At 36.5% G+C, this 17,566-nt stretch overlaps 1 protein-coding gene across 2 annotated transcripts in view; it reads right to left on the reverse strand.

Moving 5' to 3' along the window:
* Positions 1-9,238: 9,238 nt before the first annotated feature.
* LOC135219806 (glycosylated lysosomal membrane protein A-like) overlaps positions 9,239-17,566 on the reverse strand; it is a 112,463-nt gene continuing 104,135 nt past the window's right edge. The window contains exon 7 of one of the 2 annotated variants that reach the window (XM_064256890.1): positions 9,239-13,077. In XM_064256890.1, coding sequence (XP_064112960.1) covers positions 12,930-13,077 — 148 coding nt within the window. In that variant the 3' untranslated portion in view covers positions 9,239-12,929. The remainder of the gene's footprint in view (positions 13,078-17,566) is intronic. The other variant, XR_010315514.1, reaches the window with a different exon arrangement.

Consider the following 17,566-nt stretch of genomic DNA (forward strand, 5'->3'; position numbering starts at 1 on the left):
TTTAAGCGTCGTTAACTCGGAGCGTCGGAAGCGTCAGCGTCGTAACCTCGGAACAAGCGTCATAACCCAGGGCGGATTTTTCAATGTATATTTAAGAAAAAGCGTCGTAACCTCGGAACGTCGTAACCCGGGGACCGCCTGTATATATATTTGTATCTGGGTCTAATTTCCATTGTAATAATTTGTTACTGGTGTGTGTTATTTGGACCTCTGTGGGTTATTTAACCCCATTGTGTAGATAAGTTAGTTTTAAGTATCATTGAAACTCTAGAACACTAGTATTTTGTTATTTATTGTGATCATTTATTACTTACATTATAGTATTTAACTCTAATCAAGTTTTAATTCACCTATAATTATTGATTATCTACATTTTTCCAAGCTGGTGGAGCCAATTCTCTGGCACTATTTCATGGAGCGACACAGGCTGAGCCCAGAAAAGGGATTTTAACGAAGGAAAAATCTATTTCTGGGCAAGGACCTGTGTCGCCCAGTGAAATGCTTCCTTTAGTGTTCATTTCTAAGGTAAAATATTGCTATAATTACCAGAGAAAAACTAAAATAGTAATGCCAGAATAGACTGGCTCACTCACCTTCAATAAAGGTGTCGTATCTGGGGCGAGTGGAAACCACTACCAGAGGTCCCTTGCCATTTAGGTTCTCCCTTCCTCAATATCCCTTGTCTACAGAGGAGCTGACTGATGCAAGGACCCGCTACCCACTACTACTACGACTAGCACCTTTGTTTTCATTCCTGTAGATAGTACCCAAGCTGGGCCAAAAAGGGGTGTGGAAGAAAAGTGGGGTGGGATTTCACTGGGCGACACAGGTCCTTGCCCAGAAATAGATTTTTCCTTCGTCAAAATCCCTTTTTCCCATATCTTTCTTGGAAGAGAATTTAATTAACACACTACCTGTTTGTTAACTTATATCAAATTTTCTTATAAAACATCTTGAAATTAAATCTTAAGAGAATGAAACCATAAACAAATTTGAAAACAAATTGAAGATAAAAAGTGAGTCAATGGTAAAACTATTTAATGCCGATAGTTACTAAATGGAATCATGTCTGCTCCCCAAAATTTATCTTTTATCTTTTAGATAATAGAAAAAAATACAGCAATAAATAAAACACATTTCCAGATTATGTGGAGAATGGCACTTTTGAGAAATACAGTGGTACCTCGTATTTTGAACTTAATCCGTTCCAGAAGGCTGTTCGAAATATGAAACAAATATTCCTATAAGAAATAAAGGGAATCAGGATAATTCATTCCAGCCAACCCAAAAAGTCCCCCTTTTCACATTTTTTCTATTATTAATGTGTTCAAAAGTTAAATCAACAGTGTAAAGTAATGAAACAGTATGTTATATGAAGTAAATTTTTCTAAATTTTATTTTTTCTGTGTACAATTTACGAGCTGTTTGGTAAAAATGGCGCCGGCTGGCTGTGGGATGGAGGGAGGAGAGACGGGAACCCTTTTGAGCAAACCGAATTGATTGCAGATATGCAAAGGTTGATAACAAAATACATTTTACAGGCAGTCCCCGGGTTACGACGGTGGTTCCATTCTTGAGACGCGTCGTAAGCCGAAAATCGTCGTAAGCCAGAACATTGTCAAAAATCCTAAGAAAACCTTACTTTTAATGCTTTGGGTGATTGAAAACTATGTAAACTGCATTCTTATTGCATTTTTCATCAAAAAAAACTTTAAATATTGATTATTTTGCATTTTTGGTGTCATATTTCATCTGCCAGATCAGCATTTGTAGGCGTCGTAACTCTGGAACATGCGTCGTAACCCTGGAAATAATTTCTGATGAATATAATTGAAAAGCGTCGTAACCTCAGAACGTCGTAAGCCGAGACCGTCGTAACCCGGGGACTGCCTGTATTCACATTAGTTACAAAGATAGTTCTAGGAATCGATAGTGTGTGTGTGTCCGATTGTGTCTGAGAGAGAGAGAGAGAGAGAGAGAGAGAGAGAGAGAGAGAGAGTAATCCACGTGTTTTAAAACAAACATGAGGATTTTACAAACAAATAAGTAATAAGTCAAGAATGCAAGAAAAGGAAAGAAAAATAAAATAACTTTTCACAAGGAAGCTGTTTAAACAAACAATCAAAGGCATGTAGAAGCTGAAAGTGGCACCAGTTTGTTTATTACAGAGCATTGGAGTCTCCAGGGATGTAGATAACTACTCACTGGAGGCAGCATTGGAGTCTCCAGGGATGTAGATAACTACTTACTGGAGGCAGCACTGGAGTCTCCAGGAATGTAGATACTCACTGGAGGCAGTATTGGAGTCTCCAGGGATATAGATAACTACTAACTGGAGGCAGCATTGAAGTCTCCAGGAACACATAACTACTTTATGGAGGCAGCAAGAAATTCTCCAAGAATATACACAACTACTTACTGGAAGCAGCATTGAAGCTTCAGGATTATGGATAACTACTTACTGGAGAGAAGCATTGAAATCTCCAGGAATATGGATAACTACTTACTGGAGAGCAGTATTGAAGTCTCAAGGAATATGAATACGTAACTACTTACTGGAGACAGCATTGAAGTCTCCAGGGATGTAGATAACTACTTACTAGAGGCAGCATTGGAGTCTCCAGGTCACAGATAACTACTTACTAGAGGCAGCATTGGAGTCTCCAGGTCACAGATAACTACTTAGTGGAGCCAGCATTGAAGTCTCCAGGGATGTGGATAACTACTTACTGGAGAGAAGCATTGGAGTCTCCAGGTCACAGATCACTACTTAGTGGAGGCAGCATTGAAGTCTCCAGGTCACAGATCACTACTTATTGGAGGCAGCAGTGAAGTCTCCAGGGATGTAGATAACTACTTACTGGAGAGAAGCATTGGTGTCTCCAGGTCACAGATCACTACTTATTGGAGGCAGCATTGAAGTCTCCAGGGATGTAGATAACTACTTACTGGAGAGAAGCATTGGAGTCTCCAGGTCACAAATCACTACTTATTGGAGGCAGCAGTGAAGTCTCCAGGAATGTAGATAACTACTTACTGGAGGCAGCATTGGAGTCTCCAGGTCACTACTTATTGGAGGCAGCATTGAAGTCTCCAGGGATGTAGATAACTACTTACTGGAGGCAGCATTGGAGTCTCCAGGTCACAGATCACTACTTATTGGAGGCAGCAGTGAAGTCTCCAGGGATGTAGATAACTACTTACTAGAGGCAGCATTGGAGTCTCCAGGTCACAGATCACTGGAGATTTCAATACTGCCTCCACTAAGTAGTGATCTGTGTCCTGGAGACTTCAATGCTGCCTCTTGTAAGTAGTTATCTACATCCATGGAGACTCCAATGTTGTCACAAGTAAGTAGTTATCTGTGACCTGGAGACTCCGGTGCTGCCTCCATTAAGTAGTTATCTGTGTTCCTGGTGATTTCAATGCTGTCTCCAGTAAGATGTTATATGTGTTCCTGAATTCAATGCTGTCCCCAGTAAATAGTGATTAATATTCCTGGAGATTTCAATTCTGCCTTCAGTAAGTAGTGACCTATATTCCTGTAGACTTCAATGCTTCCTCCAGTAAGTAGTGATCTACATTTATGGAGGCTTCAATGATGCCTCCAGTAAGTAGCTATCCGTATTTTTGGAGACTTCAATGGTGCCTCCAGTAAGTAGTTACACGTATCTACATTTGTGTAGACTTTAATTTTTCTCTCTAGTAAGGTGTTATCCATATTCCTTGAGAATGGGCCACAGTTAAGGCCTGAAAGTACTTAAGTTTTCGTAAAATACTATATTAATACTGACTAGTAAACAATTTATACTCGGTAATCATGCGGCTTTCTTTTTTCAATGTAAGGAATTTTACGAGAATGGAAATTTGACCAAAAACAAAAAAAAAGGTCATATAGCTTTAATCTGTCTGTATTGCTTGAGTCCTATAACAAAGGCTAATATGAAATTATGGTTGTGAAAAACACTGAACATGACAATTGTGTATTACTACATAGTTTTTAGATAGGTGCTATAAATTCATTTATGAAACCAGCTGATTTTAATAAAGAAAACTCATAATTATATAATTACAAAAAGCTTGGGAGTTTTATTTTTTAGCAATGATTATGACCAAGGACCAGCTCAAATAAGGGGAGAAATTTAGCCATTTAAGTTAAATGTAAAGAAATAAAATCAAAACCTGGCAAATACTGAAAGCAAAAGCAATTCAATCCAGCTCTTATTTCTATGTATCTACCCATTCAAGGTGCATCTGGTTGCAAGGTCAAATTGCTAATTGTATACTTATAAATATTCAGTATTAAAAGTAAAATACCTTACAAAGCACTTAATTACATTACAACAGGGTAATTCCATTGTCAAGTGGGTCCTTAACAACTGATGAATTCTCAAACTACCACCATAGTTGTCATGAACTCATACGAACCTCACCATTCTGTGAATGATCATTGTGGAGTTTATTTTCATAAAAAGGAAAATACAATTGATGATTTCTTCTTGATGTTTTGTTAGGTCACATGTGGAGGGAAATTTTAAATGTTGAACCAGATATTTGAAACAGTTAGTTTGACTTCAATAACTTTTTTCACACCCTCACTAATATTGCTGTGTTGCTGTCCACAAGACACAGCAATATTGGACAAAAGTATGATCCCAGCAAATGCCTGCAGCAGCCACACCTGAATGGAAAAAAGGTTGACGATTATGGTTAGTAAGCACTAAATATGATTTTCACCATTGCTATTTTTATTAATTCTGTTATTATACGATTTTTCTATATATTTAATGACTTAATTCACTGGTAATGTAAACTATTATTCTTAAATAATTAATATCATTAACACAGTCTACAGTAGTGATTAGAAAATATGAGCAATGGCATCCAATATCTCGACCATTCACATCCGTTGTTACACGACAAACAGGCTTCATTGCTGTGTTACCAGACCATTTTCATGAAACATAAGGGGATGGGGTAAAGGAACACTTTAAGGCAACTGTATGCAGTACATACGCTCACAATGGTCCAGTTAGAGAGCTAATAAAGAGGAATGAAGTGATCTTCGGACAGCTTATAACCGTTCTGAAAGACATATCAATGTTATTATAGGTATGCAACGAATGAAAGTTAAACTTGCCGTGCAACTGCTGTCCAAAAGTACTTTTAAATCTTTTGATCACTTCGACAACCAAGGATATTTAAAAAGAAGGGCTGGAAAATTACAAGCCATTTCATTCGGCTTGTTGATAGATAGTTTGATCCATTTTATCTTCGACTGCCAACAGATAGAAGATCATCAAGAAATGTTTACGTGACTAAACCTGTAAATGCAAGACAAAATATTTCAAGACATGAATAGAACCACTTGAGAAATGAAAGTGAAGAAAAGTACAATGCTCTATCCTTTGTCTAACTTGCTGAAAATGGCAAAATAAAAACTTGGCATGATATATACTCTAAATTACAGAGTAAACCAGGCTGGGTTGGGGCACTTTTTTGGTTGCAAAAGTCAAATCTGAGCGTACAATCAGCACCCATCACCAGTTGCATTTAAACATCGTCTCAGAGCCCACCTTTTAGGAAAAGACAGCACACTTGTAAGCTCAAAGAGCAACGTTTAAAACGGCAACAGTGAAAATATAACATCTGCCTCATTTTCCCACGTCCCTGACAAGCAAGACGCATCATTCAAAGACGAAGGAAATTCCCTTCAGAAAGAACCCAGTACATATATCAGCAATTTTATTTTGCTTGCCAGTATTTAATAAGGATGATCAAAGTGATGACTTCAAAGACCAGGAAGTTGAAGAACAAACATGGAAAGATGCCATATGTTGGCAGGTTCATTGCTCGCAAATTTCCACAAGTGGAACATTCAGGAGCAAAAGTAACAAAGGAAGATGACACAAAGATTGGTGCCATAAGCTTTAGTGAAGGGAAACTAATGAAACCTAGTGTTTCTTGGCCATTTGAAATGTACAGATAAGATGTTTGATTCTCACCATGGGAGGAAAATGTTTTAACAGCCTTAAAAGGAGCGATAATAAAATAAGCGGGTATAATTAGCAGTCACATCCAAATAACTTCAAAACTCAAAATATTTTGTTCCATGCCATACAGTTTTTAGAATTCGAAATTTGAACAGACGCATTAGTAGTTCCAGAAAAGCGGTGCATAGATTGAAAAAGTTAGCGACATAGCTATATATATGTATGTGCAAAATGTGATATTATGGAGATGTTAAATGTGTAATTTAGATATATATTTATTATTGTTTAGAATGTTCTTTAGAACTCGCTCATGGTTATTTAATATATTAAAATAGTTTTTATTCTGACTATTATTTTCCTTCAAAAACAGATAAGTATTTGATAACGGATAAAAAGAAGAAAGCAAAGATAGGTTTTCTATAATTTCAATGTTACGTATTTGGCAAAAATGTTTTCTAATAATGATCTCTCTTATGATTATTCTTCTTAACATAGTAGAATGAAGAACCTACATCTGACTATTAATTTAATTAACGAATAGCTTAAAGTATTTAGATAAATAAAAAAAGAGAAAGTAAAGGCAGGATTGCTATTGGTTAAGGGGGCTGACTGCGGTTATTGTGACGTCACGCACCTAGCCATTTAATCCTGTACCTCTCTCGTTCGTGCACATGTTGCAGGTGCTCCCTCTTCTCCTTCTCCAGGACCTATTCGTCGTCGTAAGGGTCTCAAGGCGCCTGTCAAGAGGTTGAAGGTTGTGAGCGTGGAGTTGGTGCAGCAGGATTGTTTACCTGCCCCTCTCCCTGGTTCTTCCAGGAGTTTGACTCCAAGGGATTCTCATTCTATCTAGTGTGTTCAGGATTCCTCACCGACACACGTTCGTACGTCTGCCATGCCCGTGCCCATTCACGGCCATGTTACAGTCATCTGTTGATAGTGTGTGTAGTGATGTTCCTAGTGTTGTGGTTGGTTCGTCACAGGAGTTGGCGCTTGGATCCAGCCCAGACAGGTTAGTTGGGGTTTCGGCATGTTTGGCTGCTGGATCTTTCGTTAATTTAAATGAGGAATGCCCTTAACAGGGCACTTTTGTATCATACCTCAAGATGATTGTGGGGATGAGAAAATGGGTGAGTTGGCTGATCTCTTTCTTTCTACTGTACCGTTCCTTCTTCCTTTGGGCGGGTTAAGGAATAGACACGTCATTCGCTGGACTGGTCTGATACAGGCGAGTAAGATAGTCATACTGATAGCTTGGTCGCTTGGTATGCAAATAACCAACCCTCTATTCGGTAGCATATGCTCTGCTCCTTGGCAAGGGGGAGTTGGGAGTGGTGACAAACCCTGGCTTGTTGGTTTGTTCTTGGACAGTCAAAGTTTCTCTTGTTTCCCTATGCAATGAGTCTCCCATATATCATTGTACGTCACTCAGTGTCTGGGTGGTTAGATATCATGTATCTAGCTTCTCACGGGCTTCAATCCCCCTTTGGAAGTTTTTTCTTCCCGAGCTGGACTGGTGGGTAGCCCCTCAGCCAGTTTAGGATGTCTTGTACCACACCTCCAAGTATAAGTCTATCTATTGTTAAGGCCGAAGGTTTGTTTGCATATGAACAAATGACAAATTTTTAAAGACAATTTGTATTTTTTGTAGCTACAAACCTGAGGTCTTAACATTGTACTGCCCATCTCTAGCCGCCCCTTTGTCTGTTAAGACATCCTGAGTTGGGAAAGACTGGACCACTCTTCACCCTATACACACACATTGCTAGATCTCATAAGATTTCTTGCTTTCATCTGCAATTTAACCGGATCCAGCTAGGCACTAGAAATTATCCTATTGTTAAGACCTCAGGTTTGTAGCTATGAAAAATACAAATTGTCTTAGAAAATTTGTCCTTTTAAATATTTCACATGACTTAATAATCATTACCTACAAGACAGTATTATTATTGATGATAAGAAATGATTAGGTAACATTTTATTGACTTGAAAAGTGATTTTGTAATTCAGACTAAAGGTTCACTAACGTTTGTGTGGCAACGGCAAGCAGACACCAACAAGATGCTATTGCGCTGTGAATTGCAGGATTTAACATTGAGGGAGATTTCTAGGCACACAGGCATATCGAAGACAACTGTTTGTTTGTTTCACAGCAATTTGAGGAATCTGGCATGTTAAGAGATTTTCCAAGGTCTGGGCTTCCGAGACTTATTACTGTGACTTTTCTTATGTGCTGTCGATTACCTCGGCTATTAGAACTTTATTACCACTTCCATTATTTCATTATTACTTTGCACATGAATAGTGGAATGTGCAAAGTAATAAATCTGCTATTGAGCTTGGTAGTACATATGACAAAATTTAACTCCTGTGTTTGGATGTAAACAACCCAAGAAAGTTGAACTGTATTGGTGAAAACAACAAAATCCGATGACTGACATGTGATCCATAACATTCGGTGTTCCAGTTCAGAGTTAGAGACATACACTTTCTTAATTCAGTGAATACTTCAAGTTGTCAAGGTAGTTTCCCAATTCTTGGCCAAATAGAAAGTGTGAGATGCTGCATATTCACAAGTAACCCAGATCAGGGGGAAAGGAAGTTTTGTCCGGGACTGTACATGGACTTAAATAATGTACTTACAGTCTTCATACATAGTACCATTTACAAGATGTGGCACAATATATACTACCGAGGTAATTATTATCTAATTACACAAGATGGAGCATGGTGATTTCCACCTAGAAGTTGTTGGAATATGAGAAGTAAATTTTTGTTAATATTATGTAAAATATTTATTTTTAATTGTGTATACATTAATGCAGACCCTTGCAGTTACTTTATTACAACAAAATTTCAATAGTAAAAGCTGTTTCGTCAAAATACGTATATACAGTTAATAAATATATATAAAATGTAATAAGGAAATTCACCTTTTTTAAAGAATCTAGCACTGATGCACTGTTCATAAAAATGGTACATACATTTTATATTCATAGTAATTTCAAATAAACTGTTTCAACTACTTACTATTAAGGCCTAGTAGACATGGCAAACTTGCAAACAACCATAAGGCCTAAAACTGCATGCGCATGTAAACACTAGCAAGAAAAACCAATGCATAGAACATTCTAAAAGTTATATTTTGTACTCTGGAATAAGAGCACAGATGTATTGCATTAAATAGAGAAAATAAATTCTACTAAAACCTGCTTGCATCTGGTCATTTTTGGTATAATCAAACAAGCTGGAAACTAAACTTATAATTCAACAATAGCATCAACCACCAGCTGAGTTTTACCAACAATTTCTCATACTAAGACTTTGAGTTCTGTGGCTTGCATCCAGACCCAAATTCACATGTATCTCTAGTTTGTTCCCTATAGAACATAGCTATTAGCATAAGACAACCCACTTATCCTGTTTAGTTGTCCTAATTGACCCAAAGAACAAATAATTGGTACCAATTATTTTTTATTACCTAGACTATTTTAAATACACTTTTTACATGTCAAAATAAAGTGGTCAGTACAATTTACAGTACTTCCTGATATGTTGAAATCATCACAATTCTCTCTCTGGAATTAAAGGTATTTTGTCTTTTTTCATTCACTAAACAGGTACATAAAAGAAACACAGAACCATTTACTGTGAATGATATAAATGTTATTTTATTCTATATATTTAGAATAGCCATGAGCTTGATATGACGAGTATTTCCTGAGGTAATTGTCTCTAAGTCAATTCAAACGCAAGTATATTACGGCACTTATTTTCAATTTAATTCTTGTACATCAAAGGTTATTATTAAGGAAAATTCTTTAAAACAATAAATAAAATTTTCAACCATGTTTAGTGTCTACAATAAATAAAACTTTTAACCATGTTTAGTGTCTACAATACTCACTACGTATAAACCCAGTGTATACGTTCCTTGGCATTACCCATGAGTTTCCATGTTATGAGTGATTGGATTCCCAACCCCAACCCCCCCTCCCACACCAAGCCTTCTAAGAACTAATGATGTTTCTAAATTTTATGATATTTATTATTATTATTAATTATTTTTATTAACCCTCTTATGCCGAAGCCCTAAAAATCAAAACCTCTCCTGTATGCCGGCGCCGATTTGGAGTGAGCGCGGAAGCGGAAAAAATAATTTTTTCAAAAAATCACAGCGCGCTTAGTTTTGAAGATTAAGAGTTCATTTTTGGCTCATTTTTTTGTCATTGCCTCAAGTTTAGTAAGCAATCATCAGAAATGAAAAATAATATCATTATCATATGTAAATAATGCGATATATGGTAGCAAAAAAAAAAATTCATAGATAATTTTATTCAAATCACGCTGTACAAAAAACGGTCAAAGCTAATAAGTTACTTTTTTTTTCGTTGTATTGTACACTAAATTGCAATCATTTTGATATATAATACATAGTAAAACAATAAAAGCAACACCGGAAAAATATTATCACAAAATGATGTACGAATTCGTAAAAAAAATTTTATTTTCAAAAATTCACCGTAATTCTAAATATTGTTCTAGAGACTTCCAATTTGTTTCAAAATTGAGACAAATGATTGAATATTACGATACTGTAAGAGTTTTAGATTAGAATGGCAGATTTCGACCATTTCGGACGAGTTAAATTTGACCGAAAGTCGAAATTTTTATATGTATATTTTTTTATATGCACATATTTCGGAGATGAAAAAAGCTATAACCTTCAATTATTTTTTATTGTATTCTTCATGAATTTGCGCACATTTTGATATATGAAACTCTATAAAACGGCTAATATGAAAAGGAGCAAATATTAGGATAATGCGATGTACGTATTTCGGAGACTTGCGGCCGCGAATCGGCGCGCAGAGTGAAGGTAAATATATTTTTCAAAAATTCACCATAAATCACAATATTGTTCTAGAGACTTCAAATTTGTTTCAAAATGAAGAAAAATGACGGAATATTACTAGGCCGTAAGAGTTTTAGCTTACAATTGCGTTTTTCAACTATTTCGGTAGAGTCAAATTTGACCGAACGTGGTTTTTTTTTTATTTATCGTGATTTATATGCAAATATTTCGAAAAAAGAGAAAAGCTACAACCTTCAATCATTTTTAGTTGTATTCTACATGAAATTGCGCACATTTTCATATATAAAACTTTATATAACAGCTAATTTTAAATGGTGCAAACATTTCGACAATCGCACAAAAAAATTCTGATTTTTTCGGAAGAGTTACCGCGCGGACGTAAGGAAAATGTTTTTTTTTTTTTCATAAATTCACCATAAATCGAAATATTGTGCTGGAGACTTCCAAGTCGTTGCAAAATGAAGGTAAATGATTGAATATTACTAGAATATAAGAGTTTTAGCTTACAATTGCGTTTTTCAACCATTTCGGTAGTCAAAGTTGACCGAAAGTTGAAATTTTTGCACTTAACGTTATTTATATGAAAATATTTCGAAACTGATAAAAGCTACAACCATGGGTTGTTTATTGTTGTATTGTGCATGAAATTGCACACATTTCCATATATAAAACTTTATAACGGCAAATTTAAAAGGACAATCGCACGAAAAAATTTATCGGAAGAGTTATCGCACGAACGTAAGGAAAAAGTTTTTTCATAAATTCACCATAAATCGAAATATTGTGCTAGAGACGTCCAATTTGTTACAAAATGAAGGCAAATGATTGAATATTACTATAATATAAGAATATTACCTTACAATTGCGTTTTTCGACCATTTCGGTAGAGTCAAAATTGACCGAAGGTTGAAATTTTTGCACATCGTTATTTATATGAAAATATTTCAAAACTGATAAAAGCTACAATCATGAGTATTTTTTTGTTGTATTTTAAATGAAATTGCGCACATTTACATATATAATACTTCATGTAAAAGATAATTTAAAATGGTGCAAAAATTATGTCAAAGTGACGAAATAATTTTTGAGATGTGTCACTGATACTTTTTAGTGCGATAAGAAAGAAATTCGCGCTTGCGCGCCTGCGTAGCGATTGTAAACAAAACAATGCCTTGATCCATGAACTCCCAGCATCCCCCAAGGCGCGTGATTCAAAAGTTTTCGGCTGGTAGGCCTATAAGTATTTTTCTGCGAATTTTTACAAAAACTTTTTTGAGCCAACGTATGATACGTCCAATCGGCATACGGGAGACATTTTGACTCGACGTTTAATACGTCCAATCGGTGTAAGAGGGTTAATCATCATTACATATTACAATACCTCTGATGTTTGGCCCTTTAGAAAATTTGCATTGGATACCCATGATACTACCACTCAACTCAGTGGCAATATTTTGGGAAGACTTTTTACTCAAAATTACTTATTACCCTGGGTTAAAGTTGCAATAAAAAAGTAAAATAAATACATAATCAAAATTGTTAAAATTTACAAGTAATTTCATAAATATTAATTATTTTTAATTATTGAAATGTACTATAATAAAGTACTACATTCTATATTTATAATTGGCACAAGAATTATGGACAACAACATTTGTTAGAAAAATGTGTACTCAATCACTTCAAGAATACTCTATGCACTTGCAGACACTGTCACAGGCATTGACGGGTGTTAACTTTTTAAAATAGTATACATTCATTAAAGGCAAGAATTATTAATCATCTCACTTATTGAAAACTCTTGGCTATCCAATAGAAACATTACATACTATTAAAAATCTCTTTTAACAGACAACTATACTATCCAACAAAAACTGTCATATCACAGTCTTCAACAATGAAGGAATGCCAATTTATTAGTCAGATATAATCAAAGTTCATTCTGAAACCTTCTTATAGATTTTGTAATGTATAATCTATAAACATATCTATAATGTAATGGTTTCAAATGCATTAAATATATTGACTTAAATCACAATTATTGTAATAGTTGTCTTATGATATCAGTGACCTCTAAGTTTTCGATAACCAACATAAGTTCCTCCCATAATAAAAACAAGTAAAGGAATTCCACTTCCAAGACTTATAATTAGGATAACTGTAGTTGAAAAGCTTTCAGTAGGAGGTGAACCAATTCCATAGGCCAAAGTCCTGTTGAGAACATAAAAAAAATTGTATTATAAAGACAACAAATTTTAAAACTAACTGGTATTTCTTAACATATAAAAACCCGACATTCTTTACAGTAGATTAAGCTTGCAATCATGCACTGGAATGGTTGTTAAAAGCTTACTGACAAGTTAGTTAACTATCAACAGATAGGGGCCGCCAGTCAGTCTGCACTCCACTTTTGCAGATGAGAGAAGTGGCTGAGGTGAGCCATTATGTAAAGAATTTCAGGTTTGTATGTTATGAATAACAAAAATCACACATAAATTTCCTATGTACCATATTTGTCGGCATATTTGCTTGTTAGATGTATAAAAAACAGCTGTATTACGGATGGGAGACCAAGCACCGTAGACTAGTCTACGCCTTTCCTACAGCGAGCATAATGGGTAGGCAAAAATAATTGTTGCTAATAATAAAATATAGAAAACAAGCTGAATTATCCATCTGTTATCACAAACTTATGAAAAAGTGCTTGCGATACGTCGGCAGTTAGCCTATCAGCCATTTGCAAAGAGTGGATTTAAACAAAAGCATAGTACTGCCTGTTGTTTATTTATTGTAAATTTTAAACAAAGTCCATACTTTATTTCAGTATACTCTCACATAATTGTATTTCATGCACAGAATCATATGTTTTTCCCTACAAAATCACTTATCGTATATACTCGCATAACATGCGATCTCGCATATCACGCGATCTCGCATGTGCGACCCCAAAATTTTCACCCTCAAAAAATGATTTTATCACGTATCTCACGTATCACGCGAGTTAAATTTACGAGACCAAAATTTAACAATAGGCACACTTTATACATATATGACATATGTGAGGTATAGTTCAGTTGTTGAACAATCATTTGCCCATGGTGGGTTGTTGACTCCTTACTGGTTCTTGTTTTTCTTTGGGGGACGTTTACGTCTGTCGTCTTAACTTGAAAGTCGACAGTCGGGTTTAGTATGACAGAGAGTCAGGTCCTCGGCAGCATAGCAGCATGGAGGCGTTTGCAGCGGATATACCTTACCTGTTGGCTTTGGTAGCAGGAGGATGGTTAGATGATCAAACCATGGTCATCTGTGGGACGGATTTGTTCCAGTTTGGCAGCAGATGATTCGGCCGTAATCGCCTATGTGATGGATGTTTTGTTCCAGTTAGCAGTTGATTGCTGCTTCGGTGTTTTGCGGAGATAGTCTGTCTGTGTCCATTCTCTGTTTTGACAGCTGGGTCTGTCTTTGTTATCTCTATGGAGATTGTTTGCAGTTTTTATGTACTGTGTAATGCTACCTGGCTTTGGTATGCTGCCTGTTTAGTATTTTGACATACTGCCTGTTTATGGTTATTTGCTTATCATTTATGATGTATGTTGATTATTTATGCTGCCTGTTATTTAATCAATGGTTTATGCTACGTGGGAATTAGTTTGATATAGCTAAATTGTTTTTGAAAATGTAGTTAATTTTGTCTCCAGTTAATATTTTGACTTTACGAGTTTTTGATAATTAACTACTTGGCTATATTTGTATTTTAAATTCATTGGACTGACACTCTGATTATGTTAATGTTATGTAAATTGCTTTACTTACTAAACCCGTTCTCAGCTGTATAAATGTAAATAAAAATTTTGTAAATAAACTAATATTAAGGCAATTGTTGTGATTTTGCTCTGCTCCTTCCTTTTTGTTTGTCCCAACTGCTGCCAGGCATTCCAGTTCCATTTCATTTTTTCCTTTTAAGATCCTGCAGGACCGAGTGCGGTCCATTACACATACTAATTATTAATTTCAGCTAATTCTCTAGGTTCAATGCACATTGGCTTATGATGATTCAGTACAAAGAGAAATTGAATAACATTTAACAAGTTAGCCTCATGTAAACGATGATGATATCGGGGTACATATATCCTATATATACGAATACAGTAGCCTAGCCCTCAGTATGCTGTATACTGCATATACGATATGCTTTAGTAATTTATTAATAAAAGCCAATTTTGGAGTTTCAATGAATTCTGATTATATTGGCGGAAAAAAAATGGACACGAAATGGGAATCAGATTCGGACCGACATCAGCATACCTAGTTGAGCGATGTCAGGCTGCTGACAGTGACAGCTACGTATATTTACGAAATAAATACACAATGAATATGCATCTTTTCTTATTCTTTTAAAAAGTTATATATTGCAGTATCCAATAAATTGTATGTATTCTCATATTATTGTATCAAAATACTAACTAAGCGGTCAGTGTTTTTGGTTTGGAAATCAGCTGATGGCGAATAAGAGTTTATTTCTCCTTATTTAACTCATTTCGGAGCAAATTTTCTTTCTTCTAGTTTGCATAAAATATCTAGATACTCTACTTATATGAGACAAAGTAATTTGTAATTATATGACGTGTTTTTAAGTCTAAATATGAATTTAAACCGCCTTGTGAACTAAAGCTTTTTTTTTTAAACAGATTGCATTGTGGGCATTTTTAGAGTGTAAAAATATTACGTGATTCCGTTCGCTATTTTCACTTCATTTCATCGCATGACTTTACTGTTACTTTACTTATCTTTTATCGGCGTGAAGACAACAGTAAAATGTGTTCTTTCAAGACCTGATGTTTTGATTAAAATAATTTTCTCTCAATTTTATCTATGGTTGTGTTTGATGGCGTATTGTATAACGTAAAATAACCTTGTCTCATATAAATAGAGTATCTTGAGATTCATTTGCACTAACTAGAGGCAAGCAAGTCGCTCTGATTTGAGTTCAACACAGCAAAACAAACTCACATCGCAATCGCCCTCAGCTGATTTCCAAAACATAACATTAATTGCTGTTTGTATTTTATAATACAGACAAATAGTAATATGAAGATACATATATTATTGGATGCAGTCAAGTAAAACAAAACTTTTTGAAATATCCATGGAAAAGATGCATATCTATTATGTTTGTATTTTATCATATGATACTAATATATGATTATTACATACTCAAATTTTATATCTCATGTAAGATGCGACCCCTTTAAAATTAGCTCCAAAATTAGGGCTTCAAAAGTCGCATGATACGCGGGTATGTACGGTATATCTTTCAATAAATGCATTGTGAAACACAAAAATAGTTTTTCTGGGCTCAGCTCGTGTCGCTGCGCGAAATATCCTTTAATCTATTATTTCTAGGGTAAATGTACTAACACATACCAGAGAATAAATAAATAAAGAAAAAGGTCAGTACAACTGACTCGCTCACCCTCCCAGAGAGTGTCGGTATGAACACTATGGCGAGTGAGACCACTACCACGAGCCAAATACCAATAGAATTCTCCCACTACAAAATCCCCCAAGAGGGGAGCCGACCCACAGAGTGGGCAGCACCTACTACTACTACTCCATCCCATGCTGCCGACTGCTGCGCCTCTGGTGGCCTTCCTTTTCAGTTAGCGCACACGATACACACGTGCCGTTTTCTTCTCTGTGTTTTTGTGCCCTTTCTTTTGGATTTTATTACAATGGAGCGTGCAGCCATCGCAGCAGCTAAGTTAAGTACTCAGTGTTTATTGCTATTTGGTTTTTTCCGGCCCTGAGCACGTATTTGCCGTTTTTTAGGTATAAATACGATCTCTAGGTCGGAAGCATGGCAGCATGGTTCTGCCTCGTGATGGGTCCGTTCTGGGTCGCCCATACCCAGAGCATCCCCTGTCTTTGTACGCTCTATTTTATTATCCGCTTTGTTTAGGGTAAGGTCTACACGGTTTTGTCATGCATGCATGTCTTTTACCTTATGTAGGCTCTTCTATCCAGACCCTAGCCACGGCTCTTAGTATCGGCCTCGACTAGCTTTGAGTGGTAGACTTGCCTTCGGGTTAGTCGTACACTCCTGGATTTTTTCTCCTACTATTTTGTTTTCTTTCTTTCATTTTATTATTCATTTTATTATCTATGTGATATTGTTAGGTTAGTCAGGCGTCTGGCTCGCTTAGCCTAGGTTACGGCCTATTGGGCCTTTATGTTACCGCTTGTCAGCTCGGTTGCTTCCCGATAGCATCTCGCTGATCAGTTGGTTTTGTTTTAGGCTTAGTTGTTGTTCTTATCGCCCCGTGGTCACTATGTGATCACGAGGCAGCCAGACGCCTGTCCAGTCACCTTTCCCCCCTCCCGCTCTTCCATAGAGTCGGGGGGGTGGCTAGGCCTGCCCATGCTCGCTCCGCATACCCGAGCCTGCCTCCCTCTCTCCCCCCAGGCGGAGGGGGTAGAGGGACGGGACAGACCCAGACTGGACTCGACCTCTCCATTACTACTTCGTCGCTCCGTTACTAGCCCGAGTCTGTATGCCCCCGCTCTTTCCCACCTTACTAGGGCTCCTTTACCACCGGAGGCCTGGCATCTAGCGGAAAGGTACTAAGTCTACCCCACGGGGTGGACCGGAGCATACAGTCGGTCCCTTCTAACCTCTCCGTTTCACTGAGTTATCACTCCG

The sequence above is a fragment of the Macrobrachium nipponense genome, chromosome 1, assembly GCF_015104395.2.
Source record: "Macrobrachium nipponense isolate FS-2020 chromosome 1, ASM1510439v2, whole genome shotgun sequence".
Classification (NCBI taxonomy): Eukaryota; Metazoa; Arthropoda; class Malacostraca; order Decapoda; family Palaemonidae; genus Macrobrachium; species Macrobrachium nipponense.